We start from the raw sequence: 23,957 nt of genomic DNA on the forward strand, positions 1-23,957 counted from the left end.
CGTCACCCCGCTCCTCCGCACACTCCACTGGCTTCCAGTTGAAGCTCGCATCTGCTACAAGACCATGGTGCTTGCCTATGGAGCTGTGAGGGGAACGGCACCTCCTTACCTTCAGGCTCTGATCAGTCCCTACACCCAAACGAGGACATTGCGTTCTTCCACCTCTGGCCTGCTGATCCCCCTACCTCTGCGGAAGCACAGTTCCCGCTCAGCCCAGTCAAAACTGTTTGCTGCTCTGGCACCCCAATGGTGGAACAAGCTCCCTCACGACGCCAGGACAGCGGAGTCACTGACCACCTTCCGGAGACACTTGAAACCCTACCTCTTTAAGGAATACCTGGGATAGTATAAAAGTAATCCTTCTACCCCCCCACCCCACCCCCACAAAATATATAAAATAATAATAATAATAATAATAATAATAATAATAATAATAATAATAATAATAAAAAATGTAAGACAAAAAAAAAAAAAAAAAAACATTTGTAAAGTGGTTGTCCCACTGGCTATCATAAGGTGAATGCACCAATTTGTAAGTCGCTCTGGATAAGAGCGTCTGCTAAATGACGTAAATGTAAATGTAAATGTAATTACTGGGGTAGCAGTAAATGATGGGGATAGGCGAACAAGTGATATATGTTTCAGTAAGATTGGATTTTTAGCGTTTATAGCAAAGTTTATTAATTGTACTGCAGGGATGGAATGTAAGTCGAAGAAAATTGAGGTTGTGGTGGCAGCTGCAGAGAGGTATTTGGGTGTGCGAAACTTGACATCAGAAGAGTTACAGGGAGTGTTAAGTGGTGATGTCCCATCATTTCAGGTTGAGGGCATGAGGTAGGAATGAATATATTTAAATAGTGGAGTATGGTGGTGTTAATTATTAATAATATTTTTGAATTTGTGAGTGTAGTGTTAGATGGTAGGGTATTTCTTTATTTTATTTTTCAAGGAAAGATAAGGGAGTTGTACTCCAGTCTAGTAGGTGGCGGTAATGCAACAAATTGGATGCCAACCGCCGGTAAACCTCATCGAAGAAGAAGAAGACTAGAAACGCGATCGATTATCATCACGTGGTAGAAGTCTCTTCCGCATTGGGCGGTCTCGTGACAACAGCTTTGAGTCCTGCTAGCTAAATGAAAATATATCTGATTAAAACATTCAACTGAAAGAACAACAAAGTAAAAATGCTTTCTCGTTTACTAAAGGAGCACCAATCGAAGCAGAACGAACGAAAAGAACTTCAAGGTGAGAGGAAACGGAAGTTGTCTGACTAGCTAGCTAGCGATACTTAATGCTAAAACAATACTAGTAAATGTAGATGGCTAGCTAATTTGTTAGCAGCAACATGAAGGTCGTTCTAATTAAGTTACTTGTGATCCTGAACCTAGACTGGAGCAAAGGCAGACAACTGTTGTAAATGCTTGAGATGGGACAAGTCAATTGTGAATTTCGTGACTAATTGCATGTATAGGTAGCTAACTAGTAAAGGCCGTCCACACCAAGGACGATAACTAGCTACAACGATACATTATACATAGCTATAAAACGTTGGCGAGCATCCACACTAGAGGAAAGTGTATCGTTATAAAGTATCATACACCTGTCAATCAACTGATCAAAACGTCCAACTGCTCGCTGTAGGCCTATTAATAATGTGGTAACACAGGCCATTCAGTGCTTCTGGGTGTGTTCATTGTCATAGTGACTTCTTCCTTCTTCTTTGGGGTTTAACTGCGGTCGGTATCCAATATGTTGTAATGTTAATGTCCAATATGTTATAATAGCAATAAGGGACCTTATTGGGGTTTGTGGGATATGGCCAATATACCACGGTTAAGGGCTGTTCTTATGCACGACGCAACCGGCTAAGGGCTGTATCCAGGCACTCCGCGTTGCGTCGTGTTTAAGAACAGCCCTTAGCCGTGATGTATTGGCCACATACCACACCCCCTCGGGCCTTATTGCATAAATATGCAACCCATCATTCATTAGCTAAATAATAGGCATAATACTTAAGTGAAGAGGATATAGGCCTAACCAATGAATTTCCACAGTAAAAAAAAATGAAGCGCATCATGAGATGACAGGCTACACTTTGTGGGCTCCCCAAGCTGCGCTCCCAGTCCCTGTGGGTACGCAGCTCAAATCTCCCCAATTTATTAAACTTTTTAAGGACAAGAAAGTGATCAAGCCAACAACATCAAAATAACAACACAATGTAATAATGCATATTTTTTTTATTTTGGTTAATAAAGAATTCTAGTCGAAGCTGTAAACTGCAGTGAGCTGTAAACCACTAAAAAGCTCTGCGTTCTGAATGCATATTTCATTCCCAAATAATAATAATTCGATTAGGCAACCATTTGGGTCAGTAATGAGTATTTTCTCTACAGTTTACAAGGTCCAGAAAGGCACATTAGCAGCCAGTCAGTGTATATTTTGTCAGGATGTTATCAGCGTTCACAGATACTATTGGAAAATATGGCCTTGGCATATTGATACGCTCTGTTTGTTGTGGATTATAATTCTCCTAAATTCTCCTATAATTAATGTTGCCAACAATATGCTCACATGCCCAGTTCTCCAGGCAAGCTTACCGTGCACTCCTCTCCAAGCTGCCTCGTGTACCTAGGACTAAGAACACTTCAATGGAACGCATTCTTTGATTTCGTTGGAGGGACAGGGAAAAAATCACTCTGAAAGTGATCCAAACGATAGCTCTCGTTCTCCACTCTTTTTGTAGTTATCGTTGTAGTATGAATGCTCCTGTTCACTTGAATTAGATTTTATTTTATTTTTTATTGTTATGGTTATCATGCTTGGTGTGGACGGCCCTTAACTCTGGTCCCATCATTCAACGACCACAAGAAATTGTATCTGCTTCTGTGTTAGAGGAACTCACACTGATGCCCTGGAACAAAGCTAGCTAGCACATAACTAAGTAGCCTCAGAAATCAGCTAGCTAGCTTCTCGCTTCTTCTTGACCTGATAGCTAACCAGCTTGCTGCCATCTCCAGTGGAGGCTATTCCATTCACCCATCATGACATGACAGCTGTTTTCTTTTTCCCTGCACAGAGGGACGTAGACGAGAGGCAATTACTGCTGCCACCTGTCTAACAGAAGCCTTGGTGGACCACCTCAATGTCGGGTATGTATGCCCTGTTTGGAACTACTGTTTTATGTGCCCCATTTTATGTCCTATTGGTTCGAGTCATTCAGCTGTTCAACTCAGCCAATTCAGCTCAAATGCCTTGACACGTGACAAATTAGACCTATGTTGTAACCTGCATTGAAAATGTGTTGCTACAGTCATCTATATGAGTAGCCTTGGCTTATTATAACATGTTATAATAGAAGAATGCCTGCCAATCGAAACCTGTGGAGCGATTTTAAAGTTCATCCTGGACTAAAAAGCATTTCATGGAGATTCTCAATTGAGTTGGGTTTTCAGTCCAGGACTAGGCATAATCTGGGTCGGGGAACGACCCTCTGTGTGCTTAGCTTTCAATCACTGTGTTAACCAATGATGGCATGTGACTCCACAGCACAATGTACACTGGTAATATTGAATCATTATGAAAGTTACTTAGTGGCGAACCCAAGAAAAGCAGCTTAGTGAGCAACAGTTGGACGTGACCACCATTGTTGTGCCGCTACGTTCTACTGCAGTGAAGGAGAGGAGGATAAAGTCAGGTGTTTCAACATTTCTCTCTCTTTGAGATTTAACGTTAAGGAGTCCATAAGGACATCATTTTACACTTTCAGGAGCTGTCAGTCTACTTTCTCTTCATTTTACAATATCAAATGGTATCTTTGCCCTTAAGATGTCGTCAGATCAACATTCTATTGAATAATGGAACTTAGTTAGCTTCCATCCTTGTGTCAATCTTTGAAATCATTTTCTGATCATCTCCTAACTCTTGCGGCTTATACCGTCGCTATACTCATCTGTATTGTGTTATAACATCTTATTGTAAGTAACATGTTTTTAACAGGTGCTATACATCTTATAGCCTACTCTTCTTCCAGTTGCTGTGTGTGATGTTTTAATTCCAGGGTGGCCAAGGCGTATGTGAACCAGAGGAAGCTGGACCATGAGGTGAAGACGTTACAGGTGCAGGCCGGACAGTTCTCCAAGCAGACTGGCCAGTGGATTAGTATGGTGGAAGGCTTCAACCAGGCCCTGAAGGTATACACACACACACACACACCGTCAACCCTATATGGTCTTAGATTAGTAACCAACATCTCTAAATCTTTTGATGGTTGGTGAGTGGTGGCAGACCCCCATATTAATGAGTGTTTTAAAAGATTTCAGGAGAAGTGGTATGGGGTATTTTCCTTTTGCGACAAAAACAAAGTATCTTTACTATCCCTAGAGGCATTGAAGTTGGATTGAACTGTTCCACTCCTTTTTTTGATGTAACATGAGCTCTGTCACCTATCCAGTGAAACATTGTAATGTTCAAAATAATTATATATATATATATATATAGTATTCCCAGCCACCGTCACAACAGGAGGCCTTTTGCCAGGCCGTCATTGTAAATAAGAATTCCTTCTTAATTGACTTGCCTGTTTTAAAAAGAGGTTAAATAAAAATATATATACAATTTCCGTTACATTACTGTAGGCCTCAAGCACATCAATATGTATGTGACTCACACAGATAGCTACTGTTCTACCAAGACCGCTCGGCTGTAAGTCAATCTCTGTGCTGTGTCTTTGTTAGCATAGTGGAGGTAAATCCAAACTCTGGTTGTTGAACATCAAACACAACATTCCCTCTCTCTGGCCTTCTACAATGTTCTGTGAAGCTGGTGCATTGTGCTTGTGTCATATACTGCAAACTGAGAAAAGAAAGTGTCACTAGCCTGAGGGACCTTGGCTTGGTCAGGGAGAGAGAGGAGAGGGAGAGAGATGTTTTGTCACTGTCAAAATACCTCTGAGTCATCTCAGTCAAAGCTAATTTTTTGCTTTGTCAAGAGGATGACTTTCAGGACCTTCTGACGATTAAACGATATGAACCTCCATCATCATGTCTGGTGCTCATTCATAAAGTTGACAATACCACCCCCTTGTGGCCATTACCATAAACATATACTGTATTTGGATATACAGGGGCTTCAGAAAGTATTCACAACCCTTGACTTTTTCCACATTTTGTTGTGTTACAGCCTGAATGTAAAATAGATTCCGTTTAGATTTTTTTGTCACTGGCCTACACACAATATCCCATAATGTCAGTGATTTTTACAACACATCACTGAGTACCACTCTTCATATTTTCAAGAATGGTGGTGACTGCGTCATGTTATGGGTATGCTTGTCATTGGCAAGGACGAGGGAGTTTTTTTAGGATAAAAATAAACAGCATAGAGATAAGCACAGGCAAAATCCTAGAGGAAAACCTGGTTCAGTCTGCTTTCCAACATACACTGGGAGACAAATTCACCTTTCAGCAGGACAATTACCTAAAACACAAGGCCAACTACTATACACTGGAGTTGCTTACCAAGAAGACATTGAATGTTCTTGAGTGGCCTAGTTACAGTTTTGACTTAAATCGGCTTGAAAATCTATGGTAAGACTTGAAAATGGCTGTCTATTAATTTATCAACAACCAACTTGACAGAGCTTCAAGAATTTTAAAAATAATAATGTGCAAATCATGTACAATCCAGGTGGGAGAGGAGGACTCTGATATTTGCGTTTTTTAACACCTGTAACAGCCATTTCCTGCAATCTAGAGCCTTAAATGATAACACCTGTTGTTTACGAAGCAAGTGAAGAATAACAATTTATTTTATTTGATACTATGGTTCTAAGATTAATTTAGCCTTTCCCAAGATGCTTTGGGAAACCTGGCCCAGGTCATTACCAGAATAACTAAAACAGTTATCCATTTGTAGTCTATAACGTGCAGGTTACTTATTCATGAACTTCTGGCATGTTTAGTTCTAACCCTCCCCATTGTATCTTTAGTGTTGACCCCTAATAAGGCCCTAACTTTTATCTAACCTTTTTTTTTATCTTTCTCTTGACCAGGAAATCGGTGATGTGGAGAACTGGGCACGTAGTATTGAGATGGATATGAGAACCATCGCCACAGCTCTGGAGTACGTACAGAAGGGACAGCTCACATCAGCCTCTTCATAGACACTCTGAACCCAAACCCAGAACCCAGAACCGGTGGACTGCTGCTAGGGCCAGTAGCTGAACCATCTCACTGTGAAGGAGTGGGTGGATTTACTGTGGATACCAGAATCCCGATAAGCCATCTCAAAGGATGATACGTGGCTTCAGAGATGACTTTAATGCTTGTCCAGTGTTCATGAGTGACACATTGTGTTACAGTAGGTATGTCTATGGACAAATAAACCTTATTGATCAGAGCATCTAAGGCCCGTCGCACAATGTTGTTTTGTTAACAACACTCAAATTGTTAAAAGGTCTACACCACATATATTAACCTCGTGGTGGAAATATATAACTGGCCTCCTGCTATGTGTAATATTGGGCCAGAACCTCACATATGGTTCATGTGAATTTAGTAACACTCCTAATAATGATTTAGCCGTTTACACAAACATTGTTTCCCCAGTGAGTCGATCAATGTGGGAGAACAAGACACAGCATATCTAACTAATCACTTTTGTAAGATCTTCTCCTGTGAAGATGAATAGGTCAGATTGGGGTGCTAGTCTCTCTCTAAAAGTTCTTCCATTTCCCTATTCCCATGAGGATGAACAGGACAGCTAGCTAGGCGTGGAACAAAAGAGGCCCGTTTGTGTAAAAGTAGCGTGGGGTAAATATAATTTATTGGCTTGTAATTACAAGAGCCAGTCTCCTGTTTAGAAAGAGACTGACTGGTAACTGCATTCTCCCTGTCTGACTAAAACAACCTACCCTGGTTGTTCCAGACTGAATGATCTGTTCATTGTTGAGTGAGTTTACATGCACACTAATAACTCGATATTAAATGGATTGTGGCAGTAGGCAGATTACGCAATAGTCATGTAAACACCTTACTCTGCCTATCTTAATCGGCGTAAGGTCGTAATCGAAGTAAGCATATGCCGATTTAAACATCTGGTTTTCTGAGCAATATTTTTGAATTATTAGGACATGTAAAAAGCTTAAACGGAGCTCCAGCGCTATATTTGACCTGCACATGTGCCAGAACCAGCAGCACAAGTCTCCTTAGAATATGCGTGAGTGAAGTTCAGAAAAACTGAAAGTATGCATCTTAGAAATAGTTTTCACATACAACTTTATATATACGAGCTTGGACTCAAAAAGGCTTCCCAAAAATAACATGGTTGCTGTGGTATAACTTTTATTTAGATTGGCGATTTTCTGTATTTATCAAAGTCCCATCAGGTAGCCTGATTTCAGATTTGTCCATGTTAACAGGATTGTTAGGGAAATAGTTATTCTTGCAAAGCATGTAAACATTTATATCAAATTATTATATTTATTGGACTATGTGCATGTAACCGTACACATTGACGTCAGTCTGGATTAGCAAGGCTAGAATGAGCTACCTCTACCCTGTTTAATAAAGGCGACGGTAACATTTCAACAGTCTCTTGCACCTTACACCCTTTGGAACATGTTTGTTCCTCTTCAATTAGTCATTCTCATCTACTGTATGTCTTATAGCCTGAGTTCCAGTCTGTTTACCCTATCATGCCAACTCATTGTCATGTCAAACACATTGACGGCAATAGAGTTGGTAAAACCACATAAAGATCTGGGGGACTAGGCTATACGTCTTGTCCACGAGGAAAAATGCTTGTCTCTTAACTTTTATGTTTTGTTGTAAGGCTTCTCTTTTCTTGAATGAAGAAATCAAGTAATGGTGGACGAACTCTGACATTTGTGTTATTGTTGGGCTGTGGAATCCAGTTAATCCAGCTACAGAACAAAGTAAAGCAATGATAAAGTTAATCCAGCTACAGAACCTTTTTTGGGGGGGGGGGTGGATCAGCTTAATATTGCAGATAGATTGTATCTTCTATCAATGTAATTGTCTGCATCACTTCCAATCCCCCATGTTTTATATATATATACTCCCCTTTATTACTTTTCAACAATGCCCAGGCCTCTACTTCCAGCCTATACTTACTATCTACACCTTATGGACACAGTTAATTTTACAATAATTCTATTATATATATTTTTTGTTTTTGCTCCTGAACTTCTTCTACTCTCAACCTCTCCGATCATTTTCATGTTGTCCATCCGGTTTGCTTCTATATGCCATATCTTTCTAACTGTGCTCTTTCCCAAAAGCTCCCAACATACAACCTATATACTTATTATGGACACAGTATGCTTACATTATTAGCTATCTTTGTTGTTGTTATTAGTCCCATCCTTCAACTCTATTCAATACCTCCCATCTATCTCTTAACACCATCCATATTGGATTTCTATTTGCCATATATAGTTCAACCGTACTGTGATGTTTTACAAACGTTCTGAACCTTTCTATTCTCATTGCTTCTACAGATTGTGAATTAAAAATAAACATTTTTGCTAAAAGTATTATTATATTATTGATTGATTGATTGACTATGACTTTTCAGATCACCCAGTAATGCTATCTGCAAGGTTAGCTCCAGGTAAATATCTCACAGACCTGTAACTTCTTCTTTAAGAGGCTTCTCTGTCCTCCACTCGTTACCTGTATTAATGGCACCTGTTTGAACTTGTTATCAGTATAAAAGACACCTGTCCACAACCTCAAACAGTCACACCCCAAACTCCACTATGGCCAAGACCAAAGAGCTGTCAAAGGAAACCAGAAACAAAATTGTAGACCTGCACCAGGCTGGGAAGACTGAATCTGCAATAGGTAAGCAGCTTGGTTTGAAGAAATCAACTGTGGGACCAATTATTAGGAAATGGAAGACATACAAGACCACTGATAATCTCCCTCGATCTGGGGCTCCACGCAAGATCTCACCCCGTGGGGTCAAAATGATCACAAGAACAGTGAGCAAAAATCCCAGAACCACACGGGGGGACCTAGTGAATGACCTGCAGATTGCTGGGACCAAAATAACAAAGCCTACCATCAGTAACACACTACGCCGCCAGGGACTCAAATCCTGCAGTGCCAGACGTGTCCCCCTGCTTAAGCCAGTACATGTCCAGGCCCGTCTGAAGTTTGCTAGAGTGCATTTGGATGATCCAGAAGAGGATTGGGAGAATGTCATATGGTCAGATGAAACCAAAATATAACCTTTTGGTAAAAACTCAACTCGTCGTGTTTGGAGGACAAAGAATGCTGAGTTGCATCCAAAGAACACCATACCTACTGTGAAGCATGGGGGTGGAAACATCATGCTTTGGGGCTGTTTTTCTGCAAAGGGACCAGGACGACTGATCCGTGTAAAGGAAAGAATGAATGGGGCCATGTATCGTGAGATTTTGAGTGAAAACCTCCTTCCATCAGCAAGGGCATTGAAGATGAAATGTGGCTAGGTCTTTCAGCATGACAATGATCCCAAACACACCGCCCGGGCAACGAAGGAGTGGCTTCGTAAAAAGCATTCAAGGTCCTGGAGTGGCCTAGCCAGTCTCCAGATCTCAACCCCATAGAAAATCTTTGGAGGGAGTTGAAAGTCCATGTTGCCCAGCGACAGCCCCAAAACATCACTGCTCTAGAGGAGATCTGCATGGAGGAATGGGCCAAAATACCAGCAACAGTGTGTGAAAACCTTGTGAAGACTTACAGAAAACGTTTGACCTGTGTCATTGCCAACAAAGGGTATATAACAAAGTATTGAGAAACTTTTGTTATTGACCAAATACTTATTTTCCACCATAATTTGCAAATATATTCATTAAAAATCCTACAATGTGATTTTCTGTAATTTTTTTTCTAATTTTGTCTGTCATAGTTGACGTGTACCTATGATGAAAATTACAGGCCTCTCTCATCTTTTTAAGTGGGAGAAATTGCACAATTGGTGGCTGACTAAATACTTTTTTCCCCCACTGTAACTCCACCAGTCCTACCGATGATATCATTTACGAAGATTATACCTTTTTTAAACATCTTGTTTTAGAAATAGTGATATTTGGGAGATGATTTCCTTTTCCAATAACTGAAAATGAGTTGTTGCAATCTGAATAAAGGGAAAAAGGCCTTTCGTGAACATTGGGTGAGACAATCTTACTAATTTGCTTGAGAACCAGTTCGGATTTAAGTATAACTTTTGTATGACTGAAGCTTTTAGTGATAGGTCTAATGCTTTAATATTTAATTTAATTTATGTCCTCTGAATTCATATTCATTATATAAATATGCCCTTTTAATTTTGTCTTGCTTGCCGTTCCAAATAAAATTGAATATTTTTTTTCTCATATAATTTAAAAAACTGTTCGCTAGGCGTAGGCAAGACCATAAGCAAATAGGTAAACTGGGATAATACTAAAGAGTTAATCAGGGTGATTTTTCCACAAATTGACATGGTAGTAAGATCTTATCTATTTTTGCTAACTTTCTATTAAAATGTATTGGAGTGAGATCATTTATTTCATTTGGGATATGTATTCCGAGTATATCCACATCAACATCAGACTATTTTATTGGTAAACTACATGGTAATGTAAAATTTTTATTTTTTAGTGATCCAATACGTAATATAGTACATTTGTCAAAATTTGGTTGTAATCCAGATAGGTTAGAAAAAGTATCTAGATCCTGCAATGATAAAGTTAATCCAGCTACAGAACAAAGTAAAGCAATGATCAAGTTAATCCAGCTACAGAACAAAGTAAAGCAATGATCAAGTTAATCCAGCTACAGAACAAAGTAAAGCATTGATCAAGTTAATCCAGCTACAGAACAAAGTACAGCAATGATCAAGTTAATCCAGCTACAGAACAAAGTAAAGCAATGATCAAGTTAATCCAGCTACAGAACAAAGTAAAGATAAAGTAATGTTGCGTCACAAGGCACTGGAGCTCAATCACATTCCTGTTTGGTAACCACTCTCGTAAATTCTGACAACATGACGTTTGGGTTATTGCATGCACAAATTAATCTAAAATACAACAAGAATATCCACCTTAGGTGATGAGCCCAGCTAACTTTTACCAGAGTTTTGTCACACAACACAACACAACGCCACAGATGTCTCAAGTTTTGAGGGAGCGTGCAATTGGCATGCTGACTGCAGGAATGTCCACCAGAGCTGTTGCCAGTGAATTGAATGTTGATGAGATCCTGGGGCCCATTGTCGTGCCATTCATCCGCCGCCATCACCTCATGTTTCAGCATGATAATGCACAACCCCATGTTGCAAGGATCTCTACACAATTGTGAAATTGTCCCAGTTCTTGGCCTGCATACTCACCAGACATGTCACCCATTGAGCATGTTTGAGATGCTCTGGATCGACGTGTACGACAGCGTGTTCCAGTTTCCGCCAATATACAGCAACTTCGCAGCCGTTGAAATGGAGTGGGACAACATTCCACAGGCCACAATCAACAGCCTGATCAACTCTATGCGAAGGAGATGTGTCACGCTGCATGAGGCAAATGGTGGTCACACCAGATACTGACTGGTTTTCTGATCCACGCCCCTACGTTTTTTTAAAGGTATCTGTGACCAGCAGATGCATATCTGTATTCCTAGTCGTGAAATCCATAGATTAGGGCCTAATGAATTTATTTCAATTGACTGATTTCCTTATATGAACTGTAACTCAGTAAAATCTTTGAAATTGTTGCATGTTGTGTTTATATTTTTGTTCAGGATATATAATGGTGTGTAAAGACAGTCATTGAACACTCGTCACTTTTTTATTCATATACTACATAGGGCTGCAGTCTGGTGCAGGGTAGAGTACCGGGTTGTAGCTGGCTAGAACAGTGACTAAGGTTAGTAGTGACTATTTAACAGTCTGATGGCCTGGAGATAGAAGCTGTTTCTCAGTCTCTCTGTCCCAGCTTTGATGCACCTGTACTGTCCCCGCCTTCTAGATGGTAGTGGGGTGAACAGGCCTTGGCTCGGGTGGCTGAGGTCCTTGATGATCTTCTTGGCCTTCCTGTGACACCTGGTGCAGTAGATGTCCTGGAGGACAGGCAGTGTGCCCCTGGTGATGCGTTGGGCTGACCCCACCACCCTCTGGAGAGCAATGCAGTTGCGGACGGTTCTGTTGCCGTACCAAGCAGTGATACAGCCTGACAGGATGCTCTCAATTGTGCAATGCTACATACTGACAGCTACATACTGACAGTCTGAAGATATATACAGCTCTGGAAAACATTAAGAGACCACTGCAAAGTTTTCTTAAATCAGCATCTCTACATGTATGACAGCCATTCCATTCCAGTGTCTGTTAAATTCCAACACAGGCACACCTCATTCTACTGAATTAGGTACTGATTAGGTGATCACCTGAACCAAATCTTATTTAACGAGGAAAAGTATAAAAACCACTGCTGTGGTCATCACTATCCTCTTACAATAGGACCAGCTGGATGGCAAAAACAGTGCTAATAGTATCTCAAAAGTAATATCAATCAAAAAATAAGTATTGACCATACTAAAAGTTTTGAGTGAGGAAAAGAAGGGTTCAATTCTGGCTTTACTGGCAGAGGTGAGCGTCAGGTTGCTTCCATCCTTAAAATTCCAATGACGGCGGTTCATAAGAACAAGTTCAAGCAGCAGACATTGGGGACAACAAAGCTACAGACCGGCAGAGGGCGAAAACTACTCTCTACTGACCGGGATGACCAACTCATTCGAATGTCACTCAACAACCGTAGGATGACATCAAATGACCTACAAAAAGAATGGCAAACGGCAGCTGGGGTGAAGTGCACGGCGAGGACGGTTCGAAACAGGCTCCTAGGGGCAGGGCTAAAGTCGTGCAAAGTTATAAAAAAGCCCTTCATCAATGAGAAGCAAAGAAGAGCCAGGCTGAGGTTTGCAAAAGACCATAAGGATTGGACCGTAGAGGACTGGAGTAAGGTCATCTTCTCTGATGAGTCCAATTTTCAGCTTTGCCCAACACCTGGTCGTCTAATGGTTAGACGGAGACCTGGAGAGGCCTACAAGCCACAGTGTCTCGCACCCACTGTGAAATTTGGTGGAGGATCGGTGATGATCTGGGGGTGCTTCAGCAAGGCTGGAATCGGGCAGATGTCTTTGTGAAGGACGCATGAATCAAGCCATGTACAAGGTTGTCCTGGAAGAAAACTTGCTTCCTTTTGCTCTGACATTGTTCCCCAAGTCTGAGGATTGTTTTTTCCAGCAGGACAATGCGCCATGCCACACAGGCAGGTCAATCAAGGTGTGGATGGAGGACCACCAGATCAAGACCCTGTCATGGCCAGCCCAATCTCCAGACCTGAACCGCATTGAAAACTTCTGAAATGTGATCAAGAGGAAGATGGATGGTCACAAGCCATCAAACAAAGCCGAGCTGCTTGAATATTTGCGCTAGGAGTGGCATAAAGTCACCCAAAATCAATGTGAAAGACTGGTGGAGAGCATGCCAAGACGCATGAAAGCTGTGATTGAAAATCAGGGTTATTCCACCAAAAATTGATTTCTGAACTCTTCCTAAATTAAAACATTAGTATTGTGTTGTTTAAAAATGAACATGAACTTATTTTCTTTGCATTATTCGAGGTCTGACAACACTGCATTTTTTTTGTTATTTTGACCAGTTGTCATTTTCTGCAAATAAATGCTCTAAATGACAATATTTTTATTTGGAATTTGGGAGAAATGTTGTCAGTAGTTTATAGAATGAAACAAAAATGTTATTTTTACCCAAACACATACCTATAAATAGTAAATCCAGAGAAACTGATAATTTTGCAGTGGTCTCTTAATTTTTTCCAGAGCTGTTTATACATTTTCCATGGATTGGTCTTGACATTTTGACATCAACTGATAATGTTTTGTTTTTGTTGTTTTAAATGGAATGAATGTCAGAATGTACTCGTCCGTGAATGTATTGTAGTTACTGGTCCCTGAATGTATTGTGGTTACTGGTCCCTGAATGTATTGTAGTTACTGGTCCCTGAATGTATTGTGGTTACTGGTCCCTGAATGTATTGTGGTTACTGGTCCCTGAATGTTTTGTAGTTACTGGTCCCTGAATGTATTGTAGTTACTGGGCCCTTCGCATAATTCCTCCTCCCCACCTCCTACCTTATTTCTCAGAATAAGAACAAGTTGCCAATTCCTGATATAATTCTGTTTTATGCTTATTGCACATTTATAGAACACAGACTAGACAGCTAGTATAAAATGCTGCTGGCGATACGTGGTACCTCAATGCCGCGTGCGACAAACTGAGCATTACTTTTCCAGAATCAATGTTCATTGATACTCCCGTTTTAGTAGTGTCTGCTCTGTGCTCAATTTGAGGAGTTGAGACATAAAAAGGGTATCGGTAGAAAGATTCACTTCTCCTCTATTACAGTAAAATAATGTCTCAAATGTGTTTCGTTGTCCATATGACCGATTCTGTTGGACCAAACCTCAAATGCAAATAGCGTGTTGAAACCGCTTGTCAGAGAGGAAGATGTGACCTGTCATCGTCGTTGTTGTGAGAGGCAGGGGGAGGGGCTTGGTGTGTGTAAATGGAAAGGTGCAAACAGCACAGAAAGAGATGAGACCAAAAAGACAATGCACTTACTTTCCTGATAAATACTTTGATGAACAATTGTACTTGCTACAATTGTGATATGTTGTTGTCTCACCTATTTTACGATTAATTCACTAATTGTAAGTGGCTCTGGATAAGAGTGTCTGCTAAATGACTAAAATGTCAAATGTTAAGTCCTTTATTCCCGCCTCAAACAAAGAGGTGCAAACTAGTTACTATCCTCACCATCACACTAGTTACTGTCCTCTAACCATCACACTAGTTACTGTCCTCTCACCATCACACTAGTTACTATCCATCACCATCACACTAGTTACTGTCCTCTAACCATCACACTAGTTACTGTCCTCTCACCATCACACTAGTTACTATCCATCACCATCACACTAGTTACTGTCCTCTAACCATCACACTAGTTACTGTCCTCTCACCATCACACTAGTTACTATCCTCTAACCATCACATTAGTTACTGTCCTCTGACCATCACACTAATTACTCTCCTCTTACCATCACAATAGTTACTGTCCTCTCACCATCAAATATATCAACCGGTCGACCTATGTGATGTACATTTAATTAGTGATTTTATGGCTAACATACTGTAGTTACAAGTGTGCCGGGTAATATCCCCTCCAACAGGTGTTTTTATTGGTGTATTTGTGTGACTGTCTGTACCCCCAAAATCCTCCTTGGTCCGTGCACCTTCCTTCCCTTTCTCCCGTGTGATTCCAGGATGTCCCAATCTATTCCACCCCAGGCCTAATAAGTCTGCTGGGAGGCTAATAGGTTTTGAGAGGCTTAAATACACTGCTCAAAAAAATAAAGGGAACACTTAAACAACACAATGTAACTCCAAGTCAATCACACTTCTGTGAAATCAAACTGTCCACTTAGGAAGCAGCACTGATTGACAATAAATGTCACATGCTGTTGTGCAAATGGAATAGACAACAGGTGGAAATTATAGGCAATTAGCAAGACACCCCCAATAAGGGGGGGGGCTCCTCAACGTCAGGGAGAATCCAAAAAAGGCAAACAGACCTGTATCTGGCAATGACCACTTCAGTGAATATTTACACAAATAAGCACAGAGATATAGGAGCTGATCAGCATACAATGTTACAGCAGGACACGTAGACTACAGCAACAGGTTCGACTGAACACGACTTGCTAAGGTAGCGTTGACAACATTTGTAATGTGTGTTATTTCCAAGCCTAACACTTCCTGCAGGGATTAATTTTTCTACACCTCCATAAAATTCTCTCCCAGACCTCATGGATATTGATTCTGTGTACCAGTATTTAGGGTAAGATTTATTGATTCCATTTAATTCCTAGGATTGTTCTTTTGGAAATGCCTATGTGAACCCGCATGAAAAAACCCACTCACTTTTTGATCAATGTCATAATATTGGCATGACATTCTATCAATGTCATATTTCAACATACATGACGTTGAACATCAATTAATTTGTTTTGTTGCATTTGCAAAAAAAAGCCATCAACATACAGTCTAATTTCAACCTAGATTTCAAGCACAAACCAATAACGATTCAGGGACTTCAAGGTTTGGTTTGCTTCAAGTTCATTTCATGGTTGTTGACAACTCAATCAAATACCAAACGTAGATATTGATTTGATATTAACGTCAGGTCTTAACTACCATTCTATCAACTTCATATTTCACCCTCGCTACCACCCTACAACCCCTCACTGTGCTCTCCTCTTCCCCAGCAGGGATAATCTATGGCGTTGCTACCTTCGCGGTTCTGTGGACGCTAGGCTGGCTGTACAGAGACAGTCTGAAAGTAGAGAACATCAAGGAGAAGTATGTGTTGGTGTGACGGGGTGTGACTCTGGCTTTGGGAACTTGCTCTGTAAGAGGCTGGACCGGCGGGGGGTTCAGGGTGATAGCTGGGTGTCTGACAGAGAAAGGGGCTGATGATCTGAAGAGTGCGACTGGGCCGTACATGAAGACGGTTCTCCTAGATGTGACGAGCACCGCCAGTATACAGAAAGCCATGGAGTACACCAAGCAGGAAGTTGGAGATAACGTTGAGAGACCATATGGAGTGGGGTTTATGTTACTCACTGCTAGGGCCAGGAGTTTTTTCCACCTATGTTCCTGACTAGTAAAAACTATGTTTCCTAGCTGTAACCTATCCTAGTCTGGTCGAAGGGTCAAGAAAAACACATGGGCCTACGCATGACTTAAACAGCAGTTGTGTCAAATAAAACAGATGCACTTGACTTGAAATACACAGTGAATCCAAAGCTGAAAACATTTCTTATTAAACAATATCTTAATATCTCTCTCTCTCCTCCCCCTCTTCCAGGACTGTGGGGTATCGTGAACAACGAGGGGCGCTCCCTGCCCATGGGTCCCTCAGAGTGGATGAGGCTGGAGGCCTATACCAGTAATAATATAATAATATGCCATTTAGCAGACGCTTTTATCCAAATCGACTTACAGTCATGCGTGCATACATTTTTTGTGTATGGGTGGTCCCGGGATCGAACCCACTACCCTGGCGTTACAAGCACCGTGCTCTACCAGCTGAGCTACAGAGGACCACAATTAATTTACCCTGAAGGTCAACATGACGGGGGTGACAGAGATGACTCTCACCTTCCTGCCCCTCATCAAACAGGCCCAGGGCAGGATCGTCAACGTGGCACCTTCCTGCCCCTCATCAAACAGGCCCAGGGCAGGATCGTCATCATGGCACCTTCCTGCCCCTCATCAAACAGGCCCAGGGCAGGATCGTCAACGTGGCACCTTCCTGCCCCTCATCAAATAGGCCCAGGGGAGGATCGTCAACGTGGCACCTTCCTGCCCCTCATCAAACTGGCCCAGGGGAGGATCGTCAACGTGGCACCTTCCTGCCCCTCATCAAACAGGCCCACGGCAGGATCATCAACGTGGCCTCAGTGCTGGGCAGGGTGGCGGCTAACGGCAGGGGATATCTCTTAAGTTCGCTCTGGAGTCCTTCTCAGACTGCCTCAGGTAGGCTACTATAGTTTGTTTGGATCTTTGTAAGCCCACAATGAGGGCTAATCTTCCAGGTACTATCACAATAACATATCTATAGTAGTCATCACAAAGCTCAATTCAACCAAACCCGTATTGCGGTATTTACCTGCCGTAGAACAATGTCTTAGACTCTTATAGTCCCCTTTTCACTGAGCTACAATAGTACAACATTATACAATGTTAAAGAGCAACATAACTCTCATTAGTAGAAAATCCCATTGACATTTGTCTCAAGACTACACGTAATATGACCATCCTGGCTATCATACTACGGCCAGCTTATCATCCAGTTGGTTTCAGGCCTCAACCCCTCTCCTCTTCACTTTTCCTTTTCCCTCTGCGCTTTCCTCTCCTCTGTAGTCCTACCATTGGCTGTACAAATTCTTAACAGTTTTAACAATATCCCTTTTTTCCCCCAACCTATCCAGATCCAGCGGTTGATCATGAATGCAGCTTGTGACTCTGACCTGAGTAAAGTGACTAACTGCATGGAGCATGCCTTGGTGTCTGCCTACCGCAGTACCCGCTACACTGCCGGCTGGGACGCCAAGTTTGGATGGATCCCTCTCCCTTACATGCCATCCTGTGTCATCGATATTGGGCTGAAACTGGTGATGCCACGTCCTGCTAAGAGTGTGTAGAGTTGCATTTAAAAGAGTTAATAGGATACAATGCAATGCAATGCAATATAATACATAATGCAATACAAACCTATACAATACAAGACTAAACAATGAAAAAAAAAACAGTATATTGTTTGAGTTTAAACTTACAGAATGTAGAGTAGCCTACACATCATAACTCTACCTGGAAAAATTAATTCAATGCATTTCTTTACAGGCCTACTGTCTGTGTTTTGAAGCTAGATTATATCCTATAGATATTTGAATAGTTATTCTGTTTGGGAACCTACTGTGCCTTTTAGTCACCATTATCTATGTTGCTTAATTTCAAGCAATATTCTTAACTTTGTAGGCAAAAGCTTTATTACCTACAACAAGCAGTTTGAACATACTCATCGTTCAATTAAGGCTGTTCTTATTGAAATAACTGATGTCCATTATATGAACACAAAATAATAAAAATGATTTTCGAAGCTCATTGTCAGCCTGTCATGATTTCTCCCTACTGTGAGTTGGTCAAAGTATTTCAAAACATAACCTATAGGCTCCATATTGGTCTGTTGATTAAACCAAACAGTTCATCATACGAATGCTCTGCTCTGCAGCCTCTGCCTAAATCGGTCCGTTATAAACAAAGTGACATTTAAGTTGGTCAATGGTTACATGAAGCAGATACTTTAGTATTTTAATACATTGTATCTAAGGCGCCAAACCTTGTGTTAGTCATCTGCTAGAATAGGCCATGTCTTCAAGCTTGATTGTACTTTCCCATTGGTCACTGTGCTGACCAATGCTCGACCTGATAATAGGTTGTTATCTTTAAAACGTCACAATAACATGCATACCAGACCAAAACAGCAGCGTATCATCGTGAGCATGTTGATTTTGTATATCTCCACCAGACGCGTTCATGACACGCAGGTTAAAATACCAAAACCAACTGTGAACCTTACTATATTAATTTGGGGACGGTCGAAACGCACATGAAATATTCATGGACATTCAGCTAGCTTGCTGTTTCTAGCTCATTTGTCCTGGGAGATAAACATTGGGCTGTTATTTTACCCGAAATGCATATGGTCCTTTCTTTGATTAATCTCTCCTAGTTAGTTCTTCTGCTTCTTCTTCTGTGGATGTTCTATGGCGGTTGGCAACCAACTTTAAGATGCAATACCACCACCAACTGGACTGGAGTGTGTACCTTATTCATCTTTCAATCACCCACATGGATTACTATGTCCTAAAAACCAATGAGGAGATGGGAGAGGCAGGACTTGCAGCTCATCAAGCATCTGAAATAGAACCAAAGGTTATGGATATACTGACAAGATACACGTCTCTCCACCCTAACAATGGGAGTCGTTGTCAACAAAGTGGCACGGCCGGCTGTCTAGCTCCCGCCTATCCTTTCTTTGGATTGGTGGATACATCTCATTATTGTAATCTTTTTTTGAATATTCGATGAGGGTTGATGACGTCAGCCGCCTGTATTCAATGGAGAGATACGCTCAAAGTTGTCACGTGTCCTACTTATATAAGTACACTCGTAACAACTTAAGCAGTACGAAACTTATTTTGGATCAAATAAACCTCAATAAACATCAAGTAGTAAATAAACCATTCATTTATTTGTTGTTGACCAAATTCGACACTCATTGACCTCCATATAAAAATTCCTTGCTTAGTGAGTGAAACAATGGAAAAAACGCCACAATGTTGGAGGAAGACAGATCTTCCGCCGAGTTGGGCCTCTCTTTTCCTCTTCCTCTCTGATAGAACAAGTTCTATTTTAGCGCCTGTCTATGCTGACGACGTTGACGCACCCGAGCAGTTTGGATGAAATGAGTGAATAACGTGTATGTGTAAATTATTAATGGGAAGTTCGGCTCTTTTTAATAACTCTGATCTTTTCGACTCCTTCAGTAAAAAATAACGAATCTTCTGACTGACTCATTTCGTTCATTTGAGTCAGTAATGCCCAAAGCATGCAGAGACTGTGTATGTTTTTGGTTCTACAAAGCTGTGCCCATAATTTATTATTGTACCATGCGATCAATTACCAGTTCTAAACATGACTTTTTCTTCTCTATGATATTATTGCTGTCAGCGGTGCAGCATGATCTATTGTACAGTTGTTGGTCAGAGCAAGTCTCTGGAGCCATGAGCCAGAGAGCATATTAATCCTGCTGTAGTCACTGTGCCCAGCAGGTCAAACAAACGACAAAAATTAACGAGTCACTCAGAAAAAAATTATTCATGACTCTTGTGATATTCATATGTGTCAGCATACTGAATTGTAATTGGATGCATTCTACTGTCATATCATACTGTGCTATGATTGGCTAAGACCACCCAGGTGGTGAGGTCATTCTAAGATGATCATGGGCCAGAGACACATGAACATGCCAGTTATAGCTAGTTAATAAAGAGCTTGAAAATGATTCCGTTGATCTGTGCAGATCGCTAAATCACTCATGGACAAAGCAAAAGCAGACAAGAGAGACCCCTACCTCAGTCTCCTTGAATACCGCAACACTCCAGTTGACAACTTCAAATCACCAGCCCAGCTGTTGATGAGCCGCAGACTTCGCTCAAACCTTCCCAGCACCAACCAGCAGCTGCAACCTGAGGTCGTCAGCTACAAGGAAATGCATGCAAAACGTGCACAGAGACAACAACAGTAAAAGCGATACTACGACAGGTCAGCCAGACCACTGCCACCACTGAACGACGGAGAGTCAGTTAGAATCCAGGAGCATGGCTACTGGAAACCAGCAGTCGTCATCCAACCAGCTGACACTGAACGTTCATATCACGTTCGCACCGCAGAAGGAGCGGTGTACCGCCGCAATCGTCGTCACCTACTGAACACAAAAGAACAACACACTGAAGGGATGGACTGTTCCCCTGAAAGAGAACGGGGTGGACTAAACACAGACCCAACACAACATACACCATACGTACCTGCAACACCACAAGAACTGTTGACCGACACAGAAGCATACTCAGCTTCATATGACACCAGGTCAGGAAGAGAGGTCAAGCCTAGAGCTGTCCTAGACCTGTGAAATGTCAAAGGGTGTAGGCGGATCGCTGCCCTAAAAGAGTTCCGGACTGTAAACTTGTTATTGAAAGTTAACTTGAAATGCTTTGGTATTGTATTTGCATTTGAGAGTGCATGTGCCTTTTACTGGGAGCTGTTCACCACCATAACCAGTCAGTCTGTGCGTGGTGGGCTGTAGCTCACACTCAGATGTCAAGCTTCTGTACTTACTCAGAGGAATAATGTTTACTTGTGCACCAGTGTCTAGTTTGAATTTTAGCTCTGTGCCTTGTCTTCCTATTTCAATGTCAGCAAAGGCTTGCTCTGTCTCTGATATCTGACTTTTCTGTGTCACTGAATCAATAAACAGTTCATCAGCATTTGACTCTTTGATTGACATTTCATCTTCACTCACTGTATGTACTGTTTTTCCACGGTAAACTCTGCACACTTTTGCTTGCAAAGTGATTCCATTTTCCACATTTAGTACACTGTTTGCCTTTAGCTGGGCAATTCCCCTGTTCGCCATGCACTTTGTATCCACAATATCCACATGTTTTGGGGCATTTGGAGTCTGTGTCGACCTGTTTTGGAGTTCTGTCTGTCTCCGTTCTGAAACATGCTCTCTGGGCACTGGAGGTGTGCTTTGATGTCTGCCTGACTGCGTCCACTGCTTGTTCACGTGACGCGCTCGTGCTGCCGCCCAACATAGTTTTCATCTGAACCTGTGCTAGCTCGTGAGATCTGGCTATGTTGTCAAGTTGCGTCAATTCAAATCTGGTATAGGAACAAAAAGAGGTCAATACACGTCTTCTAAGATAGAATAGTATTTTAATTAATGCAAACACTTGAATGGTAAATATGATGTTCGTATATACGGGCTCACTGAAACACCACGCAGGGCAGTCAGAGAACTGAGCCGTTGTTATAAGTTCTTCTTTAAATACTCTGGCAGAGATAGTTCCCGCTCCCTGCTGGGCCTGTCAGAATAGAGGCTGGGTGTGGTTTAAACTTACCCAACCTATCGTTGGCGCTCAGGCTGGTCCCAGACCCTTGGCGCTTCACTGTTGCCGGGCATTAGTTGCTATCTTTACAACTTGTCTCGAGTCAGCAACCTCAGACATAGTTTGTTCTTCTTCATTGTAGCAGTACACATGTCCTTGAGCAGTTTAACAAAGAGGCAGTGTGTGTGTGTGTGAGTCACAAGTCTGTCTCAGCCTACCCCCTAACGGTTCCTCACATTAATCACAGCTTGTTATGTTAAACAATCTATATCAGTACAGCACAAACCTATTATGTTGAATCATTAATGTATTCTTTCTAAGCTAGGCATCACATCTAGTTGTAAGAGAATAGATCCCCACAATGTCGATAGCTTTGTCCAGCGTTAGCTCTGATCCAACATTCAAAAGTTTCTCTCTCACTCGCGGTGAGTGTATTCCAAATACAATACGGTCCCTGACCATCTCATCCTTGTTTGCATAATCACAGTCTTTCACAAGCAGACGCAGCTCAGTGACAAACTGTTCAAACAATTCGCTAGCGCCTTGTACTTTCTCATGGAATTTGTACATAGCGAAAATTGTATTGGTCTTTGGCACAACATATGCTTCAAAACGATCGTAGTATGTTTTCAGTACCTTTGATTCAGCCTCGGAAGTGTCCATGTGTTGTAAATGTCTCTCCCTTTTTCACCGATCCAGAGGAGCAGGTAGCTGCACTTTTCCTCTTCTCCTCTTTCCTTCAGAGGACCCGTGAACATCAGCTCCACATGCTGTTTGAACTTACGCCATGCATCGGGTAGATTTGTAGACCCCCAATCCATTCGAGGTGAAGGAACTCCAGCAAAATCCATCTTTTAGTCCTTTTACTCTGACACCATGTCTTGTTTTGTATGTTTTGTACAAAATAATAAAATGCAGGACGTCAGGATATTTATAAACTTAGCTCTTTATTGACTAGCTATAACTGGCATGTTCATGTGTCTCTGGCCATGATCATCTTAGAATGACCTCACCACCTGGGTGGTCTTAAGCCAATCATAGCACAGTATGATATGACAGTAGAATAGAACTGTTGATTGACACAGAAGCATACTCAGCTTCATATCACACCAGGTCAGGAAGAGAGGTCAAGCCTAGAGCTGTCCTAGACCTGTGAAATGTGGTTGTTATTGAAAGTTCACTTGAAATGCTTTGGTATTGTATTTGTTTGATATGTTGAGATGTCATTGCTACAGTGAGAAGCTGAGTTGCTGAGAAATATTTGTTCTAAAAGTAACAGTATGCTGAATCATTGTTTCAGTCTGTTATGTTGATGCAGTTGGTGCAGTTTAAATGGTTACTTACCTCGAGTTCAAACTACAGAGCATGTATTCAAAAGAAACGCTTTATTTGTTCTACATATTTTTTATTTTATTTTTAAAGAAGGGGGATGTAATATTCATATGTGTCAGCATACTGAATTGTAATTGGATGCATTCTACTGTCAAATCATACTGTGCTATGATTGGCTTAAGACCACCCAGGTGGTGAGGTCATTCTAAGACGATCATGGCCAGAGACACATGAACATGCCAGTTATAGCTAGTCAATAAAGAGCTA

The 23,957-nt window shown here is 41.4% G+C and overlaps 1 protein-coding gene and 1 pseudogene across 2 annotated transcripts; both read left to right on the forward strand.

Moving 5' to 3' along the window:
• The first annotated feature begins 1,068 nt into the window (after nucleotides 1-1,068).
• On the forward strand, nucleotides 1,069-8,554 carry LOC311133625 (biogenesis of lysosome-related organelles complex 1 subunit 1-like). The gene is made up of 4 exons (XM_084167145.1): nucleotides 1,069-1,245; nucleotides 3,077-3,149; nucleotides 4,058-4,190; nucleotides 6,050-8,554. The coding sequence occupies exons 1-4, from the start codon at nucleotides 1,185-1,187 to the stop codon at nucleotides 6,158-6,160; spliced, it is 378 nt and encodes a 125-aa protein (XP_084023271.1). The 5' UTR covers nucleotides 1,069-1,184; the 3' UTR covers nucleotides 6,161-8,554.
• Nucleotides 8,555-16,269: 7,715 nt separating this feature from the next.
• LOC311134097 lies at nucleotides 16,270-18,243 on the forward strand (annotated as a pseudogene). The gene is made up of 4 exons (XR_014615396.1): nucleotides 16,270-16,760; nucleotides 16,991-17,071; nucleotides 17,278-17,661; nucleotides 18,117-18,243. The product of XR_014615396.1 is annotated as an uncharacterized misc_RNA (transcript).
• Nucleotides 18,244-23,957: the final 5,714 nt, after the last annotated feature.

Source organism: Coregonus lavaretus, assembly GCF_964263955.1.
Source record: "Coregonus lavaretus genome assembly, chromosome: 8".
Lineage (NCBI taxonomy): Eukaryota > Metazoa > Chordata > Actinopteri > Salmoniformes > Salmonidae > Coregonus > Coregonus lavaretus.